Source organism: Vicia villosa, linkage group LG5 (assembly GCF_029867415.1).
Source record: "Vicia villosa cultivar HV-30 ecotype Madison, WI linkage group LG5, Vvil1.0, whole genome shotgun sequence".
Classification (NCBI taxonomy): domain Eukaryota; kingdom Viridiplantae; phylum Streptophyta; class Magnoliopsida; order Fabales; family Fabaceae; genus Vicia; species Vicia villosa.
Window position 1 is genome coordinate 41,973,935 of NC_081184.1, and position 17,687 is coordinate 41,991,621.

General features: G+C 36.4%; 3 protein-coding genes across 3 annotated transcripts; all 3 read right to left on the reverse strand.

The window, feature by feature from the left end:
* Positions 1–1,320: 1,320 nt before the first annotated feature.
* Positions 1,321–2,042, reverse strand: LOC131604571 (uncharacterized). The gene is made up of 2 exons (XM_058877005.1): positions 1,886–2,042; positions 1,321–1,811 (listed from the first exon to the last, which is right to left on the reverse strand). Exons 1-2 carry the CDS (start codon positions 2,040–2,042, stop codon positions 1,321–1,323), a joined length of 648 nt encoding a protein of 215 aa, XP_058732988.1.
* A 7,132-nt stretch (positions 2,043–9,174) lies between these two features.
* Positions 9,175–9,741, reverse strand: LOC131604572 (F-box/LRR-repeat protein 3-like). The gene has a single exon (XM_058877006.1). It carries the CDS (start codon positions 9,739–9,741, stop codon positions 9,175–9,177), a length of 567 nt encoding a protein of 188 aa, XP_058732989.1.
* A 150-nt stretch (positions 9,742–9,891) lies between these two features.
* Positions 9,892–10,506, reverse strand: LOC131604573 (uncharacterized). The gene has a single exon (XM_058877007.1). It carries the CDS (start codon positions 10,504–10,506, stop codon positions 9,892–9,894), a length of 615 nt encoding a protein of 204 aa, XP_058732990.1.
* Positions 10,507–17,687: the final 7,181 nt, after the last annotated feature.

Consider the following 17,687-nt stretch of genomic DNA (forward strand, 5'->3'; position numbering starts at 1 on the left):
GTGCACACTTCTTGTTGGGGAGCGATTTGTCAAGTAAACCGCACATGCCACAGCTTCGGCCCAAAACTCCTTCGGCATCTTCTTGCTTTTGAGCATGCTTCGCACCATGTTAAGTATGGTTCGATTCTTTCTTTCTGCTACTCCATTTTGTTGTGGCGATCTTGGCACAGTCAATGGACGGCGGATTCCATGTTCTTCACAATATTTGTTGAACTTATTTGAAGTGAACTCTCCTCCTCGATCAGATCTCATGGCCTTAATGGAAAGACCACTTTCTTTCTCCACAAGGGCTTTGAACTTCTTAAAGTTTTCAAACACTTCTGACTTCTCCTTTAAGAAGTAAACCCATGTTTTTCTGGAATAATCATCAATAAAGAGGAGAAAGTACTTACTCTTACCAAAAGAGTTGGGTTTGATTGGTCCACAAACATCGGTGTGTATGAGCTCTAGCGGCTTTATGGCTCTTGATGTTGATTCCTTTGGAAAGCTTTTTCGGAATTGCTTCCCAATTAGACATCCTTCGCAGAGTTGGTCTGGGTGGTTGATGCTAGGCAAGCCTCTCACCATCTCCTTCTTTGCCAAACGCTCTAAACCATCGAAGTTGAGATGCCCAAATCGTAAATGCCATAGCCATGAAGAGTTGGTATAGCACGCCTTGAGACACTTTGCCACATCATTTTGAATGTTCAAAAGGAACATTCTATTCTTTGACATAGGCACCTTCGCAATCAAGTTATGTCTACAATCTCTTAAGAAAAGACTATGTTCTTTCAAGTGGATGTCATAGCCTTTCTCTAATAATTGTCCCAAGCTCAAAATATTATTCTTCATGTTAGGGACATAGTAGACATTGGATATGAATTGATGACTACCATTCTTCAAGCGTATGAGAATTTTACCTTTGCCTTTGACCGGTATCTTCGAGTTATCTCCAAATGAGACATCGCCAGTTGCCGCTTCATTGATCTCTACAAACATGCTTCGATCGCCGCACATGTGGTTGCTTGCACCAGTGTCGAGGTACCACTTGTTTCTTTTCTCTTCAACTTGGTTTTGACATGCGAGTAGCAAAGTTTCTTCTTCTCCACCTTTTTCTTCTACAAAGTTAGCTTTCTCTTCAACCTTCTTCGAGAATCTACACTCTGATGCATAGTGACCAATCTTGTTGCAGTTGAAGCACTTGATTTGTGATTTTTCGTACCTCGACCATGAATTTCCTCTTCCACGACCTCTTGTCGGTTGTGAATTCCAACTTCTTTCTCCATTGTTGAAGTTGTTAGAGTAGTTGTTGTAACCTCCTCTTCCTTCTCCTCCACGTCCTCATCCACGTCCACGATCTTGGCCACGACCTCGTCCTCTTTGGTTCTTGTAGTTTACATAGTTTGCTTCCTTTATGTTGAGTTGTAGTAGTTGCTCTATAGTCTCCTTTTGTTTAGTTTTTCTCTTTTGTTTTTCTTCATATGCTTGTAAGGAACCCATGAGTTGCTCAATGGTCATGGTCTTTAAATCCTTGTTTTCTTCAATGTTGATAACAATGAAGTCAAAACTTGGATTTAAAGTGCGAAGTATTTTCTCCATGACTTTCACATCATCAACATCTTCACCATTTCTTTTAAGTTGATTGACTACGGCCAATACTCGAGAAAAATAATCAGAAATTGACTCGGAATCCTCCATAAATAAGCATTGAAAGTCACCTCTAAGAGTTTGAAGACGAATCTTTTTTACCTGCTCAACTCCTTTGTTGCAAGTTTGAAGCTTGTCCCATGCTTCTTTGGCCGTCGTTGCGTTGGATATCTTCTCAAAAGTATCTTCATCCACCGATTGATAAATGAGGAAGAGAGCTTTCTTGTCTCTCTTGACTCCTTCAATGTATCTTTTGCACCTTGACTTAGTGAGGCTTCTACTTGCTCCTTGAAGCCTTTCTCAACGACATCCCACACATCTTGAGATCCTAGTAGCGCCTTCATCTTGATACTCCAATTATCATAGTTGTTCTTTGTGAGCATCGGCATTTGAAAAGGAAAACCTCCATTTGCCATCTTTTTAGGAACTTGAAGCTCTGATACCACTTTGTTGGAACTAAGGTTGTTTTTATGTGTAGGACAAGTGTTTAGAAATATTGGAGGCTTGAATAAAAACTTGATAGGTAGGAGAATTCTTTATGGAAGAGAGAACTTTGTATTTTGCTTGATACAAATGTGTGAGATCACATCTCTATTTATAGTACTCTAAGGAGAACTCTAGATTCACTAATTCTAGAGAGTTCTCAACTCTAGATATCTAAAGAGTATTCTAGAGAATATTACAACCATAAGAAATATCTAGACACTCCAAACACTACAAGAATTCTCTAGAAACACTACCCAAAATCATCTAAGCCCAAAATAACTAAGCCCAAGAATACCACTAATAATTAGGCCCAAATCAAGTTTATATTTCAACATCCCCCCTTAAACTTGATTTGTGACTCCAAGCATACTCCTTAGCTTCACGAAAGATTCCAATGGTGCGTCTTGCATCTATTCACCTCGACGGACTTGCTCTACAGTGGCATTTGAATTATATGCGCAACAAATTTGATGTGTATCCTCCTTGGTCTCAATACGTTGCTGATATTACTCAACGATTTGGGGATGCTTTTGAAGATCCAGTCTCGACCCTAATTCAAATCAAACAAACTGGTAAGGTTCAAGACTATGTTGATGAATTTGAATTAGCTCTTACCCAAGTTTCCTTACTACCTGAGCATTGTTTGAGTATTTTTCTTACTGGGTTAGAGCATAATACTCAGATGCACGTACGTATGTTTAATCCGCTCACCATAGCTCACGCTGCCAACCTCGCTAAATTGCTTGAAGCCTCCAAACAGTTTTCCCCAAAACCCTTAATCGTTTTACCCCTCACTCGTCCAAACCTTTTGTTGTCAAAACCTCTCTACCAAACCCTACCCAGCCACCTTCCCTCACATATTCCACTTCAAATGCCACACCTTCTCCAAAACCCCTGTTCACTCGTACCTCGCGTTCCTATTCGGCAGCTGAAATGGCTGACAGAAGAGCTAAGGGTTTATGTATGTTTTGTGATGAAGTTTTTACACCAGGTCATCAACTTAAACATAAGCGTTCTCAGCTGATGGTTCTAGAGTTGGATGATGATGCAGATATGATTGATGAAGAGATTGTGGTTGAGGAACCCACTTCTCAACCTGTGGAAACAACAGAGTTTGACAACCCTCAATTATCTCTGCAAGCTCTTACGGGTATTTCTAGCTATCAAACTATGCGTGTAACGGGTACACATGAAAAGAAACCATTGCAAATTCTTTTGGATAGTGGCAGCACTCATAATTTTCTAGATTTAGCTGTGGCTAGAAAATTAGGGTGTAAATTAGAAGCTATCACACCCATGTCTATCATAGGTGGTGGAGGGAACAAATTAGAGGCTCCTTACATTTGCAAGAATTTTCAATGGACCCTGCAACAAACATCTTTTGTGGCTGATGTTATTGTCCTTCCCTTGGTTTGTTGTGATTTAATTTTGGGTATCCAATGGCTGAAATCTCTAGGACCTGTTGTTTGGGATTTTGATAGGTTGCATATGGAATTTCATGTCAAAGGTCGTAAACTCTCGTTGCGTGGTGCCAAACCTTCTGGTACTAAGATGATCACTGCAGAAGCTCTCAATTTAGCTGTCCAACAAGGTGCTGAGTTGTGCTTCTTAGCAATGGATGATCCCAATCCTCAGTTAATTATCCCAACTTGCCATTTAATCTCTGCTCAAACAGTGGCCCCTGTTCTTCCTTTGGAGATTGAAGATCTGTTAACTGCCTACGAGGATATTTTTGCAGTACCTTGCCATTTACCACCCTCTAGGCCAGGGTTTGATCATAAAATTCCGGTTATGGAAGGTACCATTCCATTTAATTTACGCCCTTATCGATACTCTGTGCTTCAAAAAAAATATAGTGGACAAATTAGTTGCTGATATGTTGGAGCAAGGCATTATTCAATATAGTAATAGCCCCTTTGCCTCACCTACTGTGTTGGTCAGAAAGAAGGATGGATCTTGGCGACTTTGTGTAGATTTCCGCAGGTTGAACCAAAGTACTATCAAAGATCGATTTCCCATCCCTTTGATAGAGGATTTAATGGATGAATTAGGGGGTGCAACTATTTTTTCCAAATTGGATCTTCGGTCAGGTTACCATCAAGTTCGCATGGCGGCTGGTGAAGAATACAAAAATGCTTTTAAAACACACAGTGGCCACTTTGAATACTTGGTTATGCCTTTTGGGCTTACAAATTCCCCTGCTACTTTTCAATCCCTCATGAATCATGTGTTCCAACGGTTTTTGCGAAAATTTGTCATTATCTTTTTTGATGACATTTTAGTTTATAGCTCTACTTTAAAAGATCATGTCCATCATCTACAGCTGATCTTTGAAACTGTGCGCCAAAACCAATTGCTTCTTCACAGAAACAAATGTCGTTTTGCTACGGACACAGTGGAGTATCTAGGCCATATGATTTCTCAGGGAACAGTTTCTACTGATCCTGTGAAGATTCAGGCAGTAAGCAAGTGGCAGCAACCTCAAACTCTGAAACAATTGCGTGGGTTTTTAGGTCTTGTTGGATATTACAGGAGATTTGTTAAGAATTTTGGTCGTATTGCTCAGCCACTCACTGACATGTTAAGGAAAGACTCTTTTTCTTGGTCTGAAGAGTCCACCCAAGCTTTCTATTTGTTGAAACAGGCCTTGATTACTGCGCCGGTACTAGCTTTACCTGATTTTGCTAAGCCATTTGTTGTCGAAACTGATGCTTCCGAAAAAGGGATTGGTGCGGTCCTCATGCAAGATCACCATCCTGTTGCTTACCTTAGCAAATCCTTGGGTCCTAAGCAACAAGCCATGTCTATTTATGAGAGGGAGCTATTAGCAGTGGTTTATGCCATTCAAAAATGGAGCACTTACTTATCTCATAATGCATTCATCCTAAAAACCGATCAGAAGAGCATTAAGTATATATTGGAGCAAAAGTTGAATACTCCTTTTCAACAAGCTTGGGTTTCTAAGCTTATGGGCTTTGATTTTGAGATACAGTATAAGCAAGGGAGTACTAACAACGCAGCTGATGCCTTATCTCGCAATCACGGGGCTGAACTACTTCCTTTGATGTTAAACAATGATGTACCAGATTTACTTGATAACATTAAGGCTACTTGGTCTACTGATCCTTCTATCACTAAATTGATTGATACTTTGCAACATCAACCGCAATTGCATCCAAAATTCTCTTGGAACAACAGCGTCTTAAGGAGGAAAGGGAAATTGGTGATTGGTAACGTTCCCACGGTCAAGACTACTATTTTGAAATGGTTGCATGATTCTGCTACAGGAGGTCACTCCGGTAGGGATGCTACAGCCGCTCGAGTCAAATATCTATTTTATTGGAAAGGGATGAATAAGGATATTCAACAATATGTGAGGAATTGTCATGTCTGTCAATACTCTAAACCAGATCTGGCAGCTTCCCCGGGCTTACTGCAGCCTCTTCCGATTCCAGAAAAAATTTGGGACGCTATTAGTATGGATTTTATAGAGGGATTACCTTCCTCTGCCAGAAAACAGGTAATTCTGGTCGTGGTGGACAGATTGAGCAAGTATGCTCACTTCATCCCTTTAGCTCACCCTTATACTGCTATGGAAGTAGCTCAATTGTTCATGGATCATGTATTCAAGCTGCATGGGATGCCTAGTTCTATCACTAGTGATCGTGATCCTATTTTCATCAGTGAGTTTTGGAATGAATTTTTCAAATTACAGGGGGTCCATTTGAACAAATCCACCGCCTATCACCCTCAAACGGATGGACAAACGGAAATTGTTAACAAAGGATTGGAAACTTACCTCCGTTGTATGTGTTCGTCGAAACCCTCTACTTGGTCGCATTGGCTCTCGTTAGCGGAATGGTGGTACAATACGACTTTCCACACTGCAATTAAGTCCACTCCTTATGAAATTGTATATAGTCAAGCTCCACCATTGCATCTTCCTTACCTTCCAGGGGAATCCACTTCGGTTTCGGTGGATAGGACCTTATCGGCTCGAGAGCAGGTCATTAAACTCCTTCAGTTTCAGCTCCTTCGTGCACAAAACAGAATGACACAGCAAGCCAATAAAAAACGTAGTGATCGCGTTTTTGCCATTGGCGACTTTGTTTATTTAAAGCTGCAATCTTATCGACAACTTTCGGTGCGCAATCATAATTATCATAAACTCCGTCCCAAGTACTATGGTCCTTTTAAGGTACTTGATCGTATTGGAAAGGTTGCTTATCAACTCGACTTGCCGCCAACTAGTGGCATTCACTCTGTTTTCCATGTGTCCCAATTGAAACTTTGTCCAAATCCTGCTACTATTTCCGTTGTCCCTATCCCTTATTCTTCTTCTGATCTGGTTCTGGAACCTGAAGCTATTATCGATCGCAAAATGGTCTAGCGTGGAAGATTGGCTGCTACTAAAGTGTTGGTGAAGTGGAAAGATGTGCCCACTGAACATGCCACATGGGAATTTTATTATGATTTACTTAAGAAGTATCCTAATTTTCATCCTTGAGGACAAGGATGTGTTTGTGGGGCGGGTATTGTTACAGTATTTTATCTAGTCAGCAATTTAGTGGGTAATTACTTTTAATTAGAGAAGTTTGTTTTTAGTAGCCTAGTGGCTATTTCTGTTAGAATATTCCCCACATTTTGTGGAAGTGGTTGTAACCAAATTATCTTTATAAGCCATGTGAGCTGAATAATGGTACGATCAAATCTGCTAATATCTCATCTCATTAATTCTTTCCTTTTGTCATTTTGTTCATCATCATCGAGTTCCATTCCTCTATTGGAGCTCCTGCTGTGAACAGGGATTGTTAACGGTCTCCCTAACAATCCAAAAACCTGTCACATAATGTTCTCTCTATAAGTTATGTTAGTAATTTTACTATTTTGATATAAGCGCAATTGCAGTGACATTTGAATTTTAATCTGTTAGTAGTCCTGGTGATAAGGTTATGCTTCTAGTTATGGTTTTCAATATTTCTTGGTATGGTTGGCTTTGGAGAATGAAACTCATGGAATCCCATATGGGCTCCTGCTACTCATTGTTTGAAGAACAGAACTGATTCATATGAGTAGGTGTTGGTTGCATTCTATGTTTGGGTTGCCTTTTCCGTCTGTGCAATTCGGCTATGCGTAATTCAAAACAGGTTGTGTTAATGCAAATGCTAATTGAGAAGAAACAGGTTTTGTCCTGGCAAATGCTAACTGAGGAGAAACATGCCGTGTCAATTAAAATGCAACTGAGAGCTTGTATCAAGGTTTTGGTGGAATTTGTGAGGGTAATTCACCTAAGATGCTTTGACTGAAACCTATGTAATATTTATTTAGGGGACTTCTTTCAATTTATTTGGTGTTTAAAAATTGTAATGATTAAAGAGTTGAATTATTTAACCTAATGTGTAAATTGTAGAATGTTATTATTATATGTTCCTTTCAAAGTCTTCACGTAAACCATAATTTTCGTTACCGCTACATCAATTTGTTATCGATTAGATGGAATAAAATTAGAATAAATAATTAACTAGGTATCACTGTTATATGGGATTCCTGAAAATCAGAAAACCAAGCAATGAAATCTAAAACAATCTAGTATAAATGGATTATGAGAGTATAAAGTTGAATGTAAGAAATTAATCCTTGATTCCCAGATTCATGAAGTTTGGTTCAAAAGTACAAAACTCATGTTGGGTGGGATGTCATTCTCTTCCACTACAATCAACAAGTCATGTTGCACTTATGTAATTTGACTTCAAAAACAACACTTATGTCCAACGGTTTAGTATTTCCTTTAATAATACAACTCCGAACTAAGCAGTGAATAATGAGACAAACTGAAATGAAGGAATTTCTTTAGCAAAGTCATAGGTGAAGCAAGTATATGTTAATTTCGCAGTTACAGTCGACATTATTCATTTTTTTAGTAAGCAAGTTTGGGATGGAGTTGAACCACCATTGCATGTTTCTGTTCAGTTGTCTTTAGAGTTACTCCCCAACTGGAAGTTTGCTAAGCATAGTAATCAACAAGATATAAAACATAAAGAAATGGAGCACATTATTCAGAATAACAGTTTGTTGCAATTGTTTTACTTTCTTTATGCATCTTTACATCATTATAAATTAACATCAAGGAATGTGTGCATGCAAGCATGAACAATTAGAGCAACATTCTTGACACAATTTGGTTTGGTTCTTAGTTAACTAGAACCAGTTTCGTTTGGTTTTTTCAAACTGAAAACCAGTTGGGTTTGTTTCGAGTCAACTTCAGTTATGGTTCGGTTCGAGTACCCTTGAATTTGGTTGGGTACATGTACCTTCCTCCAATCAAATAAAGATATTTAATGCCACATCATTTCTTAATATTATTTTTATTTTTAAAAAAATTAAAATTTTAAATTAATTAACACTAAGGGTACCGGTACCCAATTATAATTCAAGGGTACCAAAGAATTTGCCTTTTATTAATTGTGCCTAAAAATATAGATTTAGGTTCCTATCCATGCAAGTATTTCTCATAGAATCAACTAGCAATAATGAGAAAACTATAAAAATGCAAATTATATTATATAACAGTGGAATGAATCAAATGACTAGTTTCACTTTGATCAAGAATACCTATTTCATCCTTGATTAACTACCACAACTGCTAAATTTTACCGAAAACTGGACAGAAAGATTCGAATTACAAATGAGAAAATATCTTATTAAGCCCGAATTTCTAAAAAAATACCAGCGCAACACGTTGGGTTAATACACACCAATCTAAAAAAAAGGCTGAATCAAATTAAGTATCATTTTGTTTCCACTGTTTAGGAAAACATCCATACTAACTTCAGATCCTTAACAAATTAGATCCAAAATCCTGTTGACATTAAATAGCAAAATTTTCATAGTTCACTGCCTAATTAAATTATTACCTTTCCACCCGTGTTGTCAATGAAGGTAATAATTTAAAAACTTTAAATATTAAAACTTCAAATGTGTGCATTACATCGGTATTTAATACAAGAGTAATTTCTCAATGAAGCAAATCTAAAAACCAAAAACATCTTAGAGTTGAAATTTTTACGAGAAAAAAATATGCTCATCACGCGACAAGAGTTTCCTTTGTTTTAAAGATGACCTTGATAAAACCTCCGAGACAACGATATCAGCCTCCACTTTATTACAATTTCTCAAATCGATCTCCTTAAGTTGTGTGCAGTTTTCAACCACGTGTATCATTCCCTTTTCTGTGATATAATGACAATATGCCAATTTTAGTTGCAAAAGTCCATAACAACTCTTTGAGACCTCATAGAGTGTTTTATCATCAACTTTTGTAAATGACAAGTTCAACACCTCCAACTGAGGAACTACAAAGTTCATTTCACGTAGCCTTATTTCACGACAGTAGCTCAAGTTCAAATGTCTAATCTTACAACATCTACTTAAAACGTGACAAATACCTTTTTCATATATATCATTGCAATCAGTCAAATCAAGCAGCTGCAAATTGGGAAAAATGGAGACTAACATTATGATGCTTTCATCATTTATGAAGGAATTGCCAGCCAAACGCAGAGACTTCAATTGAGAGTTCACATGAACATTCTTGAAAGAATCAAAATTCTCAAAATTTATGTCTTCCATTATGATCTCTTCAAGTGAATGACAGTTTCTAAGAAGGGCAAAGAAGGCTGATTCTGTGAGCTTGTAACATAGACTAAGGTTTATAGAAACCAAATGAGGAAGATGCAAAGACAAGTCGGCAATATGATGATTATCAAGAAAATCAACATGTTAAAGACCCAGATGTTGTATCGAATGACACTTGGATAACAAATAATAAACTCCATTGTAAGTATAGTCGGTACAATATTTGATGACAAAGCTCTTCAAAGGAAGAGCTTCCCTTGCAATAGAGTATAGCAAATCATCTGATAATTTCGAATCCCGGAACTTAAGACTAATCAAAAGCTTCAAACTGAGTAATGAATCAATGAGCAGCGAAGGAGAGTACTTTTCATCCTTTAAATCAATATTGGAAATAGATAAAGATTTCAATGTTGGTATGTCACGGAGAGTCAAAGCAATATCTGCATCCAAATCATGATGGAAGTTGAACTGGAGGTCAAGGAAATTAAGGTTGGAGAATCTATGGAAGATACGGCGGAGAAAGCAAAGCTGTGGATCGCGAATTTTGAGAGAGAATAAGAGTCGATTGGTTATGGAAAGGAACATTTTAGAGACGAGTGATAAAGAGTTAAAGTTGCGGTTGTGGTCGGTGACGAATGTGAACACATGCTCCCAGCAGTCCTCTGGTAGATAAAAATCAGGTTTTGAAGAAGTTTTTTTCCTCCTATTCTTAGTGAGGAGGAATGGTGATTTGTAAAAGCCTATGTTCTTTCTTTTCATGTTGAAGAATGATGGAATATTGGTGCTATGCCGTCAGAATTTTGAGACTTAAGGATTTGGTTAGTGTGAAACAAGGGAGCTTCTATGGTGCAGTTGTCAATTTGACTTCAGTGGTGAAGTCACTCCAATTGACCAATAGAATTAAAGCCCTAACAACCCTAATTAATTTTAAGTTAAACTAAGCCACATCAGCTCTATGGTAAAATAACTTTACTGTGGGACCCATTTTAAAAAAAACTTTTGATTATTGCATATAAGTCCCCATTCATTTAATAATATCTTACAAATTAAAATTAACTTTTATTAGATTACAGTTTTTTTTACTCATATTATCGTTTTTCTTCTTCATCCTTCACCATTCTCCCAACTCCTTCAAAACCCTAAATCCCTAAATTCCACCCATCTGTTCTTCTTCTGCAACCTTCTCCCAAATTTTCTGCAACCTTCTCCCAAATTTGAAATACTCCGTAATTCTTTAAATTGTTCATATGTTCTTCTATCTTCTTCCACTTTCGATTTTTGTTTACTCTCTCTGCGAACCTGCGAGCAGGTAAACACTGCGAACAGATGAACATGACTTCGACCTCTTCGGCGCCAACGAAATCATATTCTCAAGGTTGGTGAAGACAATGAGATCGATAAATATGGACGAAAGATGAGACTGCTCAAGGTGAAGGATGGGACACTCCCACCCATTTTTTAACTGTGTTCATGTTTGATGTTGAGCTTTCAGAGTAAATTTGCGTGTAATTCGGATCTGGTTATTTTTTCAGCAGATTGTCTAATGATTCCATGTTGTAGCCTCCTTTGACAGGTTCATATCGATCCAATATGTATATTTTCCAATTCTATGTGATTGTGGATTAGATTTGTATTTATGTAATTAATGAATTCCGAAATGGAATTGAATTATCCAGAAATTGTGTAGTTGTGGATTAGGGATTATATTTTATCATATGCATAAATTCTGAATTTGCATTTGAATTTGAATTTGAATTGAATTTTGAGATAGTTAAATAAGATTTCACATATCTGATACATATGTTTATCTTATGGTTTGAGGACACATTTAAATGGATATGCTCCTCCATTGGGCTGTTGATTTTTTTGTTATTTGTTACCCTGTTTGATGCAGGTTTTATTAGCCTTATTGGTTTTGTGGTGAGCTTCTGTCTATGATGGTTGAGCATGCTGCTTCTGTCATAGATGGTTAAGAATTACGTGGATTCTGACCTATGGTGGTTAAGCATTATGCCCTTTGTTGGCTTTATTGATCTTTGCTTCTGTTAAATAGTTAAGCCTCGAATTATTGCCTTATGGCTTTAATTAGGCGGCAAAGTAATTTTCAACTTCCTGTAATGGAATCGTACAAGACATATTTGTCAATCTGAATGTAATGAAGAATAAATTATCCATAATATAAACATTATTACAGCATGAGTTAACCATTCAAAACATATATCGAAAACCAAAAATATAATTGCCTAAAACTCGCTCTGAAATATTAACTCTTTTCTTGCTTTCAGGGGTTTGTTTCGACTGTAAGACATATGCGCTCATTCGTTCCTGCCATTTATGACATAACAGTGGCTGACCCTAAAAGTACTCCTGCTCCTACAATGCTAAGACTCTTAAATAGGAAACCTTCTGTGGTAAGCTCATTTAATTAAAGTTTCAGTAATACATTTATTTTCATAATCCTAATCATCTAATTGAAATCCTCTGTATGCCATAACATTAGAAAATGATAAAACAAAAAATGATAAAAAACATTGGAGAAGGCAAAGTATCCAAATCAAACAATGGTGTTACAGTTATTGATATTCCACCAGACCTGTTGATTACAGAATTTGAGGACCCAATCGTACCAATAGTTAATTCTACATATCCGGAATTTACGAGCAATTCTTGCTTCTACATTGGAGGTTGTTTACAAATTATCTAAATCATATTCTTGATTTAATGGCAGGTATACATGATTCAATTTTTATATTCATTTGAACTAACTATTTAAATTCCCAATACAGGAGACATGCGTGATTATTTCAGCGCAATTCTGTTGATAAGTCGGAATTCTACGATGTAACATTGGTTGACATCCTCACCCCAGAATTTCTCAGTTCACTGCAAACATCAGGATTACCTAACCATCATATAAAACTAAAGGTTGGGACACCAATTATGGTCATGAGAAACATCAACCAGTATGAAGGCTTATGTAATGGAACAAGGTTGATAATAACAAAGTTGGGTGGTGTGATTTAAACTTGATTTTTATTCTGGTGGTAAAATTACTCTTGGTTGGGTGGAGATAGAAGTTGAGTGTTGAGCCTTTGTTGCCTTTTATATGTGTACCAGTATGTAAACTTGTAACAGGATCATGGCATGTCTTATGCTGTGTTATTATAAATATATTTCTTTAGCCTTTACAATAAAAAAAAGTTCATGATGAACATGCAAAGTTCAAATCAATAACTACAAATGTAGTTGACAAGGAAATCTTCACCAATATAAATGTAGCCTGATATTAATGAAAATAATTTCAGCCACAAACACTTTATTTGAAAAATATTATGTTGATTTCTTTTATATTTTTAAACCAATCCTTAAATGTTTACTTATAACTGACCATTCAAAACATAACACCCAACTACAATGACTATTGTGAATCACACCTCAAAATAACAACACTGACATACTTAATACCATAATTTAAAACAAAAACATCATATAACATAAAAACATTTATATTACACAAAATAACATAAAAACAAAAACACCCATTGTCAAGAGAAACTGTTTTCAACATGTTCACACACACAAATACAACTGATATTTTGATATACATTCATGTCTTTGACTTAAATAAAAACACAATCATCAAGCTCTTGATCTGTTGACGACTGACACAGCAACCAATTGTGTTCCAGATGTAATAGCCGGGCTTGGTTTGTCACACATTACAAATCTAAGACGATCACCATCCTGAATGCGGCATTCCTTCACAAAATCAGACCACCCATCGTAAATGAACCTCTCAACAAAATACTTCCTCTTAGCATAATGGAGTTCACATTTGAAGACCTTTTTCAAATCTGAATCCCTGAACAAAACACGCGTATAATGCTTGTCCAAGCAACCGCGGATAACTTTTTGCGGGAATTGCTGCACATAAACATAAAACGCCACAAACTATAATTACAACTGTCAAAATAAAAACAACAAAAATATCCAACATTCAATGCGTATATTTTTATAATTAAGCTAAATAACTTAATATACTTACAAGAACATTTCTCCCAGCTACCTTAGCACATTCTATAACCTTACACCACGAAAAGTATCTGTGTCCATCAACATCCTTCGTTTGAACGGGTTCTACAATCCTGCAACTCTTTCTCTTTTTATTCACACGTTCTGACGACCTCATTTCAAACCCAGCTCTTGCACCCAAACTGACACCAACTCCCCCATCAATCGTTGTTTCTCCCGCTGCACCTTTGCCCTTCGTTTTACTATATATTCGATCACTTCTTCTACGCCCTACTTGAACCACACCCTTCACATAACCTTCCTTCAACACTGCTTTACCTTTCCGATCACTCTTAGTTTCATCACCGATCATCATTTCAGACCGACATCCACTACTTTCCCCAGTGACAACGACCTCCCGCACAACATTCTTCCCTGCACGACTTTTCTGCCATAGATCCTTAACCTCCCGGTTGTCTGACAAGCTGTTGACCAACATCTCCCTATTCAACCTATCCCATGTTGATTCAACCTCCATCTTAGAAGTGTTCCTGCCAAAAGAAAACCCTTTTACTGGAAAATACCACATTTTATCAAAATTCTACAAACTATAAAAGCAACATACAAAAACAAACTACACACACATTCGCCTCAAATAATGATTCAATGAACATAAAACAAAAACTTTTTTAAAAAAAAAACAAATCACAAACATATAACATGTTGGTGCAACCTCCATCTTCGATAAGTTGATGATAACATAAACCAATTTTAATCACCAATACATTATTTGATCAAAATATTACAAATTATAAAAAATAACATGCAAAAACTATAACACACACAATCGACTCTAAAACTAATTCAGTAAACTAAAGACTCATGTGAACCCGAGTCAGCCTTTCAAACAGCCCATCATAAGACTCATCTGAGCTATAATCACTGCAAAGTACTATTCAACATTACATACTGTGTTTAGAAAACATATTACTACATGAATTTAAAAATCATACTTACGCATTTTCCAATTTGTTTGCAGTTCCATCAATACCATCTACCCCGACACCAGCAATACTTGACTCCCCAACTAAAGACTTTGAACAACTGCAAACACAAGAACAATATATATATATATATATATATATATATATATATATATATATATCAGAAAAACATCCCAAAATACAACACTAACAATATTAAAATACCATTTCTGTAAAACATCTGTCACACAACAATGTCTTTTATACTCAAACACAATAAATTAAATGTTTACCCTTTTACACATTCTGATACCAAGTTTTCACACTGATCAGGAATGACAGATGTATCAACCCTAACTATTTCAGGGACAGTAACAGATACTTCTTGCTTCACAATCACTTCATCATCCCCACCATCCTTCAAACTCTCCAAACACAAAGGATCAACATCATGACAAAAATCTTCAAATGATGCCAATTTAAGCTTCTTGCCGGTACTTTCCTCATATTCCTCCGCAGCTTCAAGATACTCAAAGTAAAGTTCTTTGATCTTTGCATCAAACGGGAAGAGAGGATTCTTTGATCGGCACCTACACGTATTCAGAACACTTAGATGACTGTCGATTAATAACATTATCCTACAAACAACAAAAACAAGCATGCATCTAACCCAGACAATAAAACCCAGAAATCGGTACCCACATAATAACATGCAAGACGAAATATAATGCCCATACACAAAATAGGAACCTACAAAACTGAACATGAACAAAAACGTCGGTGTTTACCTGTCATCTTCAACTTTCCGGTTGAGGCTTGACATTTTCGACTAAGATGGCGAAAGGTTGGTTTCGTACTAAAGAAAAAAATAGAAACCTTACTTTTCCCAAGGGATCCGAATGGTACTACCTCTTTGTAACAACTCTTTCCAAACTGTTAGGATTTCTTAAATTTATTATTCCAACAATAACTAATACACACGTGATTAATCTATTGATTTTTTTTATGTATCTGTTAAATAATAATATAATAATAATAATAATAATAATAATAATAATAATAATAATAATAATAATAATAATAATAATAATAATAATAATAGTTCAACCATAAATACACACAATACACAAAATTATAATAACCAGTATTCATTATTAAATATTTAAAAAATAGCCCTATTACAATTTTATAATAATTTTTTTTATTCATAAATATTAATGTTTATTATAAAAAATTGATTATGATATCAAATTATTTAATTAATCAACTATTTGGATTTTTATTTTGAAAGCAAAATAATAATAATTCATAATATATTTCATAGACACTAAAATACCGATATTCGTCAAACTTCGTGCAAAGTTATAATTAAGAGAATAAATGATATGATTCCTTGAATCTTAGTTATGGTCTTTCTTGGTTGGTGTCATCATTCTTTCTTCAACGTCAACTAAATTCTCTGAGTAAATTCTTCAAAGGAGCTGTCATTTGCATTTTCAATTTCATTGTTGTCCCCACGTACATCCCTAAAACTGTACTTGATTGAAATCAAGTTCATATAATATCATAATTCAGACCAACATGTATATCCAGAGAATAATTTAAAGGAAACAAAATTGTTTCAAAATGTGTTTGCAAACATATATTATAATATTGACCGGCAATGTTTCCAAAGTATCATTGTTTTCAACCCATAATTTAAAGCATCACCGCAAACAAAAAAGGAAAAGACAGCCAATTTAGTTTCTTCTACGCTTTTCCACGGTCAAATACACATAAGGCGAAAAGCGCAGCATGCTCCAAATTAAAGTATCGCCAGTACAAAGTTTGATACTCTTGGCTAATTCGTACCAGCCCTGAGCCATGTACCTTTCATACGTGTTTGGGACTCCCTTCCTTGACGCCTTATGAAGGCTGCAATTGAACACCTCTCGAGTCTCCACGTCTACAACTTTAATTTCATCCTGATATACCCGAAGACATTTCTTAGCTATTTCCCTTGGAAAATGCTGCATAAATACACAAGTATTTCAGTATACCATTTCATAAGGTTTTTCTATGAAAAGAATACGAATCACATACAAAATTATGATCTTACCATAACATTTTTTGAACTCTTTTTTCCGTTTGTAATGCGATTCTTCCAGGTGAATTTCTTTGCCCCATTCGACATCTCCCATGTAATTTCAGCCGACTGCTTTCCTTTCCCTTTCTTTGGCTGCTTTCCTTTTCTCAAGACAGGAGGATTCTTAACTGGTCCACTTGAAGAACCTGCTCCTCCAAACTCTTTTCGCTTTTCTTTAATTCCTACACCTGTTTCCTTAACACTCTTTTTCTTTGAAACCCGCCTTGGCTCCACATCGACACTCTCAATAGGTTGGTCCTCAGCCATCGCTTCAATCGGTTCCTCCTTCACATCATGAATCACAACATTGGCATTGTTTGACGGTCGAGGAACTGGCGTGCCGGATGTCGTAGCAATTTGACCAGCCCGATCTTTCTTCCCATGTTCTTTTCCTCTTCTGTTTGCTGTAGCAGTCCTCTCATCAAAACGTACTTTCTTCGCAGCTTTCTTTGCCTCATCTGCATTGTACCCTGTTTCAGCAACCAATCCATCTATCACCCTCATTGCTCCGTCGTCGCTAACAACCAAAAAATCAGAACACATATTAAATATTTGTGTTATAGATAAAAAAATTCATTAGCCACAGCGACAGATACCCTAACAATTTGAAAATGGAAGAATCGATAATCCCAGTTGTCGTACTCTGTTTGTGTGAATCCTGAAATTCATCAACCTAAGTTTTAAGTTGGGAAAGAATTGATAATCCCAATCGTCGTCGCCTTTATCGAATACATGCATCTCTACCCTTCTAAAAACAACACTTCGACTAAGAATTTTGAAAGTTTAACAACCCGATATGTAATCATAGGCAAACGGGGAGA